The 12,762-nt window shown below is 41.1% G+C and overlaps 1 protein-coding gene across 1 annotated transcript; it reads right to left on the reverse strand.

Annotated features, from left to right (window-relative positions):
- Nucleotides 1–140: 140 nt before the first annotated feature.
- Nucleotides 141–10,213, reverse strand: smyd1a (SET and MYND domain containing 1a). Its single transcript, XM_020618803.1, has 10 exons — nucleotides 10,077–10,213; nucleotides 5,715–5,891; nucleotides 5,226–5,439; nucleotides 4,884–5,014; nucleotides 4,090–4,128; nucleotides 3,419–3,614; nucleotides 2,923–3,015; nucleotides 2,642–2,805; nucleotides 520–688; nucleotides 141–404 (listed from the first exon to the last, which is right to left on the reverse strand). The coding sequence occupies exons 1-10, from the start codon at nucleotides 10,211–10,213 to the stop codon at nucleotides 258–260; spliced, it is 1,467 nt and encodes a 488-aa protein (XP_020474459.1). The 3' UTR covers nucleotides 141–257.
- Between the last annotated feature and the right edge of the window lie 2,549 nt (nucleotides 10,214–12,762).

The raw sequence follows: 12,762 nt of genomic DNA on the forward strand, positions 1-12,762 counted from the left end.
ATACAATAAGAATTCTTAGACATGCTTCAGAGTGTGAAACATATTCTTTGGTTCCAACATCACAACATGTATTTCCATTTTTATACTGTACATGCAACATGTTGTGTTGGTTTAAATAGAACTGTGTATCAGCAGGCTTACTGGTGATTCATAGAGTCAGTACAGTGCTCTAGAGCACATTCAGTGTACAATGTACAATTAGGTATGTTTCAGAACAGAAGAGCTTTTCATTAATAGGATCATTGGAGTGAAGGTGACTAATGCTTGCAGCCTTTGAGCTTTTCATCAGTGGAGGAGCTGCTGGCCACAGGCTGGTTCTTCAGAGCCGCCTCCCTCATGGTGTGGTACACTTGTTCATTCTGCTGGAACATCTTCAGCTCCATCTCAGTCTGGGTGCGTATGGACTAAAAGCATAAAGATGCCAAATTCCTGTTGTACTGTACAGTATTTGCAAAATGAAATTATGCTTAAGTATCGAGATTTCTAGCAAACATAAAATTCTGTTTCTGTACAACATACCTCCAGGTCTCTGGTGATAGAGTGGTTGGGTCCATGGGTGACCAAGAGAATGCCATAGGCCTTGCAAATCATGCCATGGCCCAGCTCTATCTGCCCAGCATGCCAGTAGGTGACGCCTGCTCTCATAATGGCCATGCCCAGCTGAGCATTATTAGGATGGTACAACTTCCTGTTCAAGTGTGGGGAAAGCAGAAGTTAGAAGTGCAGTGGATCCACTGAAGTATCCTTCTGAAGCTGTATGAACTATTCTTGTGAATTAGGAACATAAAATCAAGAGCAATGCATTAGCTTACTGGTATATTAGGCTGACGAGCCCAGTGCTAGACTGGTGACCTGTCCAGGATGCACAGGACTTGATGTAATTCAAGAATGGAGAAATACAAGTGCGCAGGAAAACTAAAGGCTAAGGAAGAGTACTGTACTGATACTTGAAGGTCAATGTACATTTCAGATAATGTGACAACCCACAGCAGTGTCAGGAGACACAGACAGGTGGGTAGGTTGGCAGGTAAAGTATTAGCAGATTATTGATTTAAAAAAATCCAAATGGAGGTCAGAATCGTGCAAGCAGGAGGAGCTAACAGTGTAAACAAAAGTTGTCTGAATTTGCCTATTTGTCTACTATGTAGACAAAAACTATATATAAACTAAAACCTATATGTGAGGCAAATTAGCATGTCCATATTCTTAGTTTGGCAAAATATGTACCAAAAATTCTACCCTGTATAATACATGTAAACAGGAAGTGACATCTTACACTACTACTATTATGACTGAATGAAGAACGAGCAACTTGTGTTATCACGTGTGAACATTCAGGTTAATCAGTGGCAAGATTGCCACATAGTAATATGTCCAGAGTTGTGGTGTCTACTGCATTTTCATTCGTGTAGCTAGTATTCAACAGGATAATGTACTTTTGTGTAACAGGTCATTTCAGATGCAGACAAGGTAGATCATGTGCAGTTATGTTCTGTTGGAGCTTCTGGGGCAAAAGTTTCAACAAATACACAGTGTTTCATAATAAAGAAACATCACTCAGTGCAGAGGTGTGTTTCACTGATGTGTTTTTAATAATTTTTGAACAATAATGAAGGTCTATGGCACAGATAAATAAACTAATCCAGGTTGAAGACCGACAGACATCAACTGGGAGCAGAGGCTATAATGAAGGTCTATTAGTCTCTGTATGGGGATTGTTGAAAATACTGTGAATATAGAAAATGACTGACCTTATCATTTAATTTTATCTTATCTCTGGTAGAATCCATAGTGTGTTCAGTCTAACATTGGTTGTGTTGTTATGGTTTTGGACTCGCTTCCTGCTTTTGTGCTTTTATTTTGGGCCAACGTCCTGTTTTGTGTCACCTCACCTGTCCCAGCTTTACACCAGTTCATTATCACCACTCTTTGTTTCCACCTGTTGCTCATTATTCCCTGGTCTTCACAATATTCTCATCCCTTCCCTCAGTCCTTTGCTGGTTCCTCCTGGATTCAGCACCCGTTTCCGCTTGAGCTTACTGCTAAAATCTGGCCTGTTGCTCATTATTCCCTGGTCTTCAGCCTATATATTCTCATCCCTTCCCTCAATCCTTTGCTGGTTCCTCCTGGATTTGGCACCTGTTTCCTCTTGAGCTTACCACTAAAATCTGTTCACATGTTTTCTTTGCTTATTTCTTGTCACTGGTTCCTATTTCTTGCCTGTTCCTGTCATCTGTCCTGAAGATGTTTGTCTACACACTAGCCAATGGCTTTGTCACCTGTTCCTGGATTTGTGTCACCTGTAAGGCAGCACTTTACCCTCACTCTCGGCTTGTCTTCATTGTTCTCACCTGTAAGTTTGGATATTTTCCCTGCCTCATCCTTGGAATTTGTATTTGTTCCCTCATTGCTATTGGTTTTGTATCGCCCCCTGACTGATCTTTGTTTTATGTTCTCTCATACCTGTTGGATTTAGCCATCAGGCTGAGCATCTGGTTACCGCTTTTGTTACATGTCCTAATTCTGTTTAAATCCTAAGACTCTTGGCCAGGTCTGCATTTTGGGCCCCTTCTTAGTCCATAACTTAATAGGTATGTTGTCATGATATCCCTCCATCACAAAGTGCTTTGTCACCACTCACATGTATCCTTCCACCATCCTGCGGGCGTAAGCTGCCGCCTCAGAGAAGGAGTGCAGGTATGAAAGCACTTCACTGGCAACACTGAGCACGCGCAGCTTATACAGGTGAGTGTCAGCCAGGACGTTCTCCTGCTTCTCCAGACACTCATGGCACAACTTCACCACCTGAGAGCAGGCAGACAAAAGACATGGCAGAGATTTTGGACAAGAGTGTAAAGCAAATGCTGTGAAATACAATATGAGAGAAGGAAGATAAGAACATCTGACAGTAGATTGGTCTACCTCATGATAATCTCCCTCAACACGAGACTTCTCAATGTTCTCCAGACATTCTTTACTGTATGCAGACACCTCTTTGACCTTATCTGCAGAGGGCTGAAAGCAAAACACAATGACAGGGGGGGTAAGAAACAAATGAATATTTGTATCTGGTATTACTGTTTTTATGTATGTCAATCTCTTTTGAAGTAAAATCCAGCTTTGGCGTATGTCAATCTCTTTTGAAGTAAAATCTACCCTTTGTGGGTGACATAGTGGTGCAGTGGTTAGTCCCACAGTCCACTGACATCCAGCTTTGGTTAACTACCAACTCTAAATTTGCTCTAGGAGTGAGTGTGGTTGTCTAAGCGTCAGCCCCGTGATAGACTAGTGACCTGTCCAGGGTAGGCCCGGCCTCTAACCCAGTGTCAGCTGGGATTGGCTCCAGGCCCCCTGCTTATTCTGGAATAAGCAGTATGGATAATGGATGGCTGCATCTTCCCTGTGTGTTCTCACTCACTTTTTTCCCGTCGCTCACTGAGGTAGCCATCATCAGGTCATCCTTGGTGTGCTGTCTGCAGTGCTCACAGGTGCACTCAAAAAAGAAACGGTCCCTCAGCTTCTTCTTACGGTCAGCAGACAGGTCGAGGAAGTCCACATAGCTAACAGTCAGCTCCTCACCATTGGGGATTGTCTCCAAAGCTCGTAGCTCAATCCTGGGGAAGGGCAGCACAGTACTCAATGTCTAGTTCGGGATCTGGTCACTTGTATTTTATGGTGTTCCTTATGCACTATCTAAACAGAATGAATCCCATTACTGTATTGCTGCATTCCAGCTTTTACTGAGAAACAATAGATCATTTCTGTCCTGTATCTACATGTATTCCAGTTTTTATTTTTCCCTCCTACATGTTCAGAAAAAGATTACATGCTGTCCTGTGTAACAAACCAGTATTTCCTTTGTTGTTGAAAACAACATTTTGGGAGCATCAGAACTTTTGTTTGCCATGACAAATGAATTACTAATTATAAATCTTGCTATAGGTCTCTATTGTTATACTGTAGATACAGTGCATTTGGCACACACATTTACAGCCTGGGCAGTGCTGTAGGTGTCTGTGTCAGGTAGTTTTTATTGAGGTCACACCAAACAATATGACGGGCTGAGAGGTGACCAGATGTAATTCATACCTCCTCTGAGAGTGGAGAGCAGAATTCACAGCTGACTGGCTGCAAAAGAAAGAAAGAGTCAGTGAATGGATAAGTTTATGCTGTATGTGTTACACTGGGCTGATATTAGGCTTTTGTTTAGCCAGTAACAAGTCAGTATGGTGCCTTTTTCCTATACGATTCATCACACAACATTGTGACAGTCAGGGGCCAGGTATTATTATTTAAGCACAGGAGTGCTTGGTGCTCTGTGTCATGTTCATGGCAGGGTACTCTTTTGCCCTCTTTTCATGGCCGCGTCTGTTGATTCCTGCAGATTTTCAGTCACCTGCTGTGCTGATGAGCCATCTCCTGTTCTTGATCTCTGCCTGTTATTTGACCTGCTTCCTGTTTGGCCCCAGTCTGTACCATGTCACCCGAATGACCTGGTTACTTGGCCGTTTATTTGTCTGTGGATTTTGGACTTTGGACACTGTCTGTCTGTGCTTCTCCTATCTCTATTTCTGACTTCTCAGAGCTCAGTGCTTTTCTTTTTTAGCTGGCTGAGGAGGATGTTCTGTTTTTGCATTTTTGGTGCTTATGCATATTGCTTGAGGTACTTGATGCAATGTATCACCCAAGTTAATACAATTCATCTTGAGTGGGGAGCATTGTGTTAATCTAATGACAAAGCAATCCATTCAACAGCTCTTTCAGACTGGACCAAAGTGCCATTCATAAAGTCAAGTCACTAGCATGGTTAGACTATACACCCACAAATATTTAACTTCATTTGACACTAACATGCATAGTTTCAACTGTATTATTTTACTTACTTGCCATGGTTGAGTATAACAGTGCAGTTGGGCCAGCAGTCATGGTTGACCAGACCTAAATTGGGGAAAAGACCCACACCAACAGCCTGCAGACCTTTCTGGTCACTCAGTGTGAATCCATTACACTTGATCTGCAGAGAGAGAGAGAGAAGGGGGTCAGGGATGGAGGGAGTGGGTATGACAGAGACAAAGAACCTGGGTTTATTTCTAAAGATGCGTTATTTGGTACAGCGGTTTGCAATTTGATATTTATTCAGTACATGGGAATAATAATGCTTGGTACAGCGGTTTGCAATTTGATATTCATTCAGTACTTGGGAATAATAGAACATTCACACTAACAATGCCAAAAATATTTGAGATGTAGTCAACTGAGTGCTGCTGGCTTCCATGAGACCAGTATTTCAGGAAACTGTGCACATCAGTCTTGAGCTGCTTCAGGTCTGCTTCAGGCAGATCAGCTACGTGGTCCTCCAACTGGTCCACTGAGACCAGCTGACTGTCCGACACGATGCCTGTGTCCTTGTGTAAACGCCACAGCATGCGTGCTGCCAGACTGGGTAGGGGGGGGGAGAGAAGTCACTGTCAAATTCAAACTCGGATATGAGGCTGTTAGTGTGTTCAGTACTGACTCAGTCCTAGATTTCTGATGCAAGAGCAATTTAAATAGGTTAGTTTGTAATCATCAACATCTGCCAACCTTTAACAATAAATCTCTGATTTGGTTCAATCATTTATCATTAATTTTATGTACAAGACAAGACTCCTAGGGACAAAATAATGTACAAACCATTATAAGGGAAAGATGAATATCTTTGACATTTTTCTTACCGGACATTCTCCTTGGGCACCATGCCCATCTTTCTGATGGCCCCGCATTCCTGTTTATGTTCATCCCAACATGCAGTCTGACAGGTCCGATCACAGTAGTAGGCAAACCTACACTGAGCACAGCGGTGCAGTTTAGCCTGGCGCCGGAAACAACTGTGGCACACCTGAGTGGCCAAACTGAGAAGGAAGGGCCAAAATTCCTCCACAGCGCTGTGGCAGACTCATGGCAAGTTATCGAAAACGCTTGATTGCAGTTGTTGCTGCTAAGGGTGGCCCAACCAGTTATTAGGTTTAGGGGGCAAACACTTATTCACACAGAGCTTTGTAGTTTTGGATTTTGTTTTCCCTTAATAATAAAAACCTTCATTTAAAAACTGCATGATGTGTTTACTTGTGTTATCTTTGACTAATATTTAAATTTGTTTGATGATCTGAAACATTACAGTGTGACAAACATGCAAAAAGATAAGAAATCAGTAAGGGGGCAAATACTTTTTCACACCACTGTATATATATGCACTGAAAGACTGTGGAGGATTTTTAAATACTGTGGAGATTTTGCACGGGGCAGCACAGCTGTTAGTGCCGTCACCTCACAGCAAGAAGCTTCTGGGTTTAAGCCCTGGCCGACCCAGGGCCTTTCCATGTGGAGCCTGCATGTTCTCCCTTTGCCTCTGTGGGCTCTCTCCAGGTACTCCAGCTTCCTCCCACAGTCCAAAGACATGCAGCTTAGGTTGATTGTGTCTAAATTGCCCATAGGAGTGAGTGTGAGTGTGGGTGTGTGTGGTTGTCTGTATACATGTCAGCTCTGTGATAGACTGGCAACCCGACCAGCGTGGACCCTGCTTCTCACCCGGTGTCAGCTGGGATTGGCTCCAGACCCCCATGATGCTATTCAGGAATAAGCGGTATAGATAATAGATGGATGGATTTTGCACAAAACATGCTTTCACTGTTGCCAGAATAGTGCTGGTATATGGTTGTGGTTTTCCCTTTTCCCATCCATCATTAAAGCCCTATAATATACTTGTAGACAGAAGCTAATTAGTGTTTTGGTCACTGTGGTAAATATGAACATAGCTATGTTCAAGTGTTACTCTCATTCCTTTTTTAAGTAGGGAAATGCTGTGTGGCTAAAGTTTCTTCACTTTCAGCTTTGTTTCCTTCAAATTTAAGCTTATTCTTTAAACTTCAGAAAAAGGTTCTTCTTCTCTCCCTATGCTCTTTACCTTGTATGAGATGCAGTAACAGACTGAGTGACATGTTAGAGTTAACGGTCATGTCACTGTCTTGAGAAATAGTGGTTCATCTAAGACCTAAAATGACTGCTTGTGGTTGTACTGTATGCTTCTGCCAACCAGTCAAATCCATGAGAATGGGACAGATGTGAGGCCACTGTCCTTTGACCTCTGAGCACCAAACTGTAATCCATTTGTTCTTGAATCCAAGTGGATATCCAAATGTACTGAATTTAAAAAAAGTTTTCATGTATGCTCATCAGGAATAAATCCTATTTTTATATAGTCTATTGATTGATGATGAAACGGAATTTCAGTTTTCTGTGTGTCCTGCATATATGATGAATTGACAATAAAAACCTTGAACCTTCCTCTCCTCTGCAGAGGGTGAAAGCGAACTTCAAATCAGTCGTAACAGATACCAATAGAAACAGAAAATAACGGGGGGTGTGTGAGTTTAAACAGCTGTCTGTAGATTGTTTCAATAAACGTGGTGGAGGGAAAAATTGTAAAAAAAAACAAACAAAAAAACTCCAGGACAGAGGCATATTCGATTCAGTGTAGATTGACACATGCAGCGTGAGACAGCTATGAGTTACTGTATGTGTAGAAAATTCTTCCAGTGTGGATTACCACTTAGAAGCTGATAGTATCATGTCAGTGCATGGATCCTCTTTGCAGAACGCAGAATGGGGCGGGGTCACATAAAAGGAGGTGCTGGATGTCTGATCTTGCCCTGTAACTCTGATTGCTCAAATAACAGGAACAAATATGTCAACGTGGTCTAAATCAATATGAAATGAACTGGTTCAAATGATAGCTTACTAGTTTATCAAAAACTATTTAGCATTATGTATTTTATGTCACAGTGGCTTTATCTTATGCCAGCAGCATGCACATATTTACTGTTATTCCAAAGTCATACCGCCTCCCACTGAACCAATTTGTGTGTTACTGCGAATTCCAGTAGAAATTGCACAAGAAATAGCTGTTGTGTCACTGTGGCTTTGTGACTTCATTTCATATGAAAAAGCACAAAAAACTGTTACTGTTTACATAGAACCCAGATTCGAAAACATGATTACACAGAACTTTTCTCTTCATCATTTTGCAGAAAGCCAAAAACATAGAGAAGCCTGCAGTGTATGAGTGAACACACAGGTCTCAGCAGACAGCAGCAGCGTGTCTGTTTATTCAGCAGTCTGCTCTGCCTGTCCAAAGGGACAGTGAACAGACTTGCTAATGCCTGTAATGATTATTGGAATGCAGCAGAGGATAGTGGTTTAAACACACACACACACATTTGTACTTCTAGCTTTGTGAGGACACTCGCTGACATAATGCATTCCCTAACCCCTTACCCTAACACTTAACCATCAGAACTAAATGACTTACCCTAACTCTAACCTGAACGCTAAAACCAAGCCTTAACTCTCAGGAAGCTGTTTCAGAAAGTGAGGACTAGCCCAAATGCCCTCATTCTGTAGCAGAAAGTACATTTTTGGTCCTCACTATATAACAAGTACATGAAAACACACACACAAGCTCTCAGTCATTTGCAGCTCATTTCTCTTTATAGTTTTGAACAGCTTCTGCCTAACATTAGACAGATCATCTCAGTGCATGCCTGCTGCGTTGGACACCTTCTGTGAGCCAACATGGTCTAGCTACTAGCTCTTATATGACTCTAACACTGCTAGCAGATCTGTGTCTGGCATTCCATCACATATGTAGACAAACCAAAATTTTAATATACAGAAAAAAAGGTCAGTACTGTGAGCGCTACATATGCTGCAGTATGAAAAAACTGCTGTTGCATTACATTACTTGATTACATGTTGCAGCTTTAAAAAAAACTGGCTTGTTGAAGACATGAATGTCCATAAGACAGAGGCCAAGATGAGATGCAGAACGAAATGAGCAACAACTTGTATCTTTCAATAACATAATTAGGATGATTAAATTAATTGATATTTTAGCATCATAACATGAACAAAATGTCATTCTGTAACACTACTACTACTCTGACTGGTGATTACACATCTATGAATATGACAAATCCTCAAGGCTTCACAGAATTGATTAGCTTAATTTAGAATTAAGTCCGCAGGCAGGGGATTAGTTCCTTGTTGCAGCATTTAACCATAACCACAACTTGTCATTTTGAGACTTCTGTTTGCTTACTTAAATAAATTAAACATATTACCCAGTGAGCTTTAGAGGTCCTGGTACGGTAGGTGTAATTTTGAATTTAGGATTGAATCAAGCTCGTTGTTTCCCCCGCTTCCAATTTTTACCCTAAGCAAAGCCTTATAGTTGCAGCTCGTTAATACACAGACGTGAGTTATCTTGCTGCAGTTATGAACCAGAACATTTAGACAGAAAATTTAACATGCACATTAACACTTTAACTCTTAAAAACTTCAGACCGATGCAGCTTATTCAGAGTGCAGCTATCCCAGTCCTCACTAAGACCAATCACGTGGACCACAACAGTCCAGTTTTCAAGTTATGGAACTGGCTTCCTCTGTGTTAAAGCTGATTTTAAAATAGTACAACTGGCTAGAATCTGCTGCAGCATCTGTGTCATATACTGAACAAATTCTATTCACATGTAAAACATCTTTTTGTTGTAAGGTACCGTATATACACATAGACAAAAGACCAGTGTGTGCAATGAAAAGAAAATGCCATTTTTCTATTTAGCCATATAACTGCTGAGATTTCTGACCCCATGTGATGTCAGCTGAATTTCTAAGAATGACATTTTCTCCATTTTTAATTTACACATTTTTAAGCTTTTATTTAAACAAATTTGAAACCATGCAAATGATCAACATCACACTGGTAGAGCGCCCTTGGTCTTGAAAACTGAATCCAAGAATATGTCATGCTCAAGCTTACATGGCACCTGTACAGCTTTATTGTTGCTGGTGTCATGAGAATTTGAGGCTCTAGAAATGAGGTCACAGTCCGGGGAAGGTTAAGGAAGCCTGACCTACTATTCACAACACACCTGCAGTGGTCCTACCAGAACTGCAAAGACATGCTCAGCGAGAAAAGATCAGTTTGCCTATCCAACCTCTATCTAGACGGAAAACTATAACAACCAGCGGACTTGTACCTGTCGAAGACCACAGCAGAGAAACTGGGCTCGGCAAAGACCACTTCCCCAGCACTGAGATCTTTGTTGGCCTTCAGGCCTCGACCTTTCTTTCCTGCATCAAACAGTACAGCACTCTCCATGTTCCCCACAGTCATTGTGCTGGCCAAACAATACAGAGGAGACGGAGAGGAAAGAGAAAGCAGCTGAGGGTGGGACAGGCTGAGGGGCAAGGCTGCAGGGAGTGATCAGCTCTCATAAAATTCTCACCAACATTCAGGAGTACTTGCCCTTTCTCTCCTTAGCCCAACCCCTTCTACAGCCAAAAATAAAATCCCTCCCCTCCCCAAAGTAGGATGGGGCATGAGGAGTAGGAGACGAGAGGGGCTGGGGGAGAGCAGGGGGTGTTGGTCTGTTGGTGTCCCCTTGTTTGGGTTGGTTCCTCTGTAGTATTTTGGTCTGTGGCAGCTGTGCCTGTCTGTCAGAGGCACATCACAGGAAACACTGATGCTCAAACAGATACCTTTTGTCATTTTGATGACCATCCTCAGGACCAACTTTAAATTTTTAACTCCACCACTAGCAGAAGCATATAGATTAGCCAGTTTGCCAACATATGTGTGAGAAAATTATTGAAATTTTTAAAAACAATGTTCCTCAAAGAAAGACAGGAAGGATTTGGATATGTCACCCTCTATGGTGATTTGATTTGATTTGATTTATTTATTCTTTCAAACATGTAACAACAGTCAGTATGTAATCACACATAATTCCAGACATATCCACAAAAATATTTTCAAATTGCTTATACCTAGTACATGCTTGAACGGAGTAGGAAGAAGTCTGACTTATCCAGTCCTACCCCATGGCATCATCTTATCATCATTGGTTTGCAAGCAGTATCTCTACATAAATAATTATCTTCTACACCACACAAGTAATATACTAAAAAATATAACAGTGTGTTAACATTCATACACCACACCCACAATGTTCCATCTAATTAATCATTAAGCCTGTTCTTGCATATATCTTGATTGACACATACCTTTATATTTATGTTTAAACTCGTCAATTCTATTACTATTTTTTATGTCAAAGAATCATGGAGTGTAATAACAGCTGAAAGGTGCCACAAGTTGGTTGACTCCATGCCACACAGATGTGAAGCAGTTATAACAAACTGTGGTCATACAACTAAATATTAGTTTAGTGATTCACAGGATTGCTAAATCCTAGAAACAAAAACGTTTGTACAACATAGTTTTGTGTTTGTACAGTCAACGGCAGACACTGCTATTTTTTTGAACACACCCCTTTCAACTAATTGCCCAATTGCACAGCCTTAAGAGCGTGCATATCATGAATGCTGGGTCTTGTTTGCTTTCTGAGAATCTACTGCACCTACTGGTAACTTGTTTGCCATGTAGCAATAAAAAATATACTAAAAACCTGGATTATTCTGGTTAGTCACATTGTACTGCTATTATTTTGAACAATACTGTATGTTCTGCAGTCATCAGAATTGCTGTATATGATTACAGCATATCCTACTTGATAGTAACAATGGGAGGCTGACATCACGTACGAATAGAGAGTTTACATCGTTTCATCATCAGCTCAGTTTGATCGCAGATGTGCGATCCAATATAGGGTTGAGCGGTTGTAGTAAATCTATGGAAATGCCTTCAGCTTTACACATAGCCAGCCACTCGTGCTCCCACGTGACAGTCACTCTGTAATGTTTAGACAGCTTTGCAATTTCAAAAAAAATTTTGCTTTTACAATGGCACTGGTGGATGTCTTTTTTTTTTTTTTAATAAGCTTGATTAATTGTATCAAATGCTTTTTTTAGGTCAATAAATATCCCCATCGTATATTTTTTCTCATCCATAGCACTTGTAATGTCCTCCCTGGTGTTTTATACAGCAGTAAGGGAAAATACAGACGGTGAGGGAGGGTGACGGTGGCTTTGATGAGCCCAAAATACAGTATTGTTCAAAATAATAGCAGTACAATGTGACTAACCAGAATAATCCAGGTTTTTAGTATATTTTTTATTGCTACATGGCAAACAAGTTACCAGTAGGTGCAGTAGATTCTCAGAAAGCAAACAAGACCCAGCATTCATGATATGCACGCTCTTAAGGCTGTGAAATTGGGCAATTAGTTGAAAGGGGTGTGTTCAAAAAAATAGCAGTGTCTGCCGTTGACTGTACAAACACAAAACTATGTTGTACAAACGTTTTTGTTTCTAGGATTTAGCAATCCTGTGAATCACTAAACTAATATTTAGTTGTATGACCACAGTTTGTTATAACTGCTTCACATCTGTGTGGCATGGAGTCAACCAACTTGTGGCACCTTTCAGCTGTTATTACACTCCATGATTCTTTAACAACATTCCACAATTCATTTACATTTCTTGGTTTTGCTTCAGAAACAGCATTTTTGATATCACCCCACAAGTTCTCGATTGGATTAAGGTCCGGGGATTGGGCTGGCCACTCCATAACATTAATTTTGTTGGTTTGGAACCAAGACTTTGCTCGTTTACTAGTGTGTTTGGGGTCATTGTCTTGTTGAAACAACCATTTCAAGGGCATGTCCTCTTCAGCATAAGGCAACATGACCTCTTCAAGTATTTTGACATATGCAAACTGATCCATGATCCCTGGTATGCGATAAATAGGCCCAACACCATAGT

The sequence above is a fragment of the Monopterus albus genome, unplaced genomic scaffold, assembly GCF_001952655.1.
Source record: "Monopterus albus unplaced genomic scaffold, M_albus_1.0 scaffold209.1, whole genome shotgun sequence".
NCBI classification, from domain to species: Eukaryota; Metazoa; Chordata; class Actinopteri; order Synbranchiformes; family Synbranchidae; genus Monopterus; species Monopterus albus.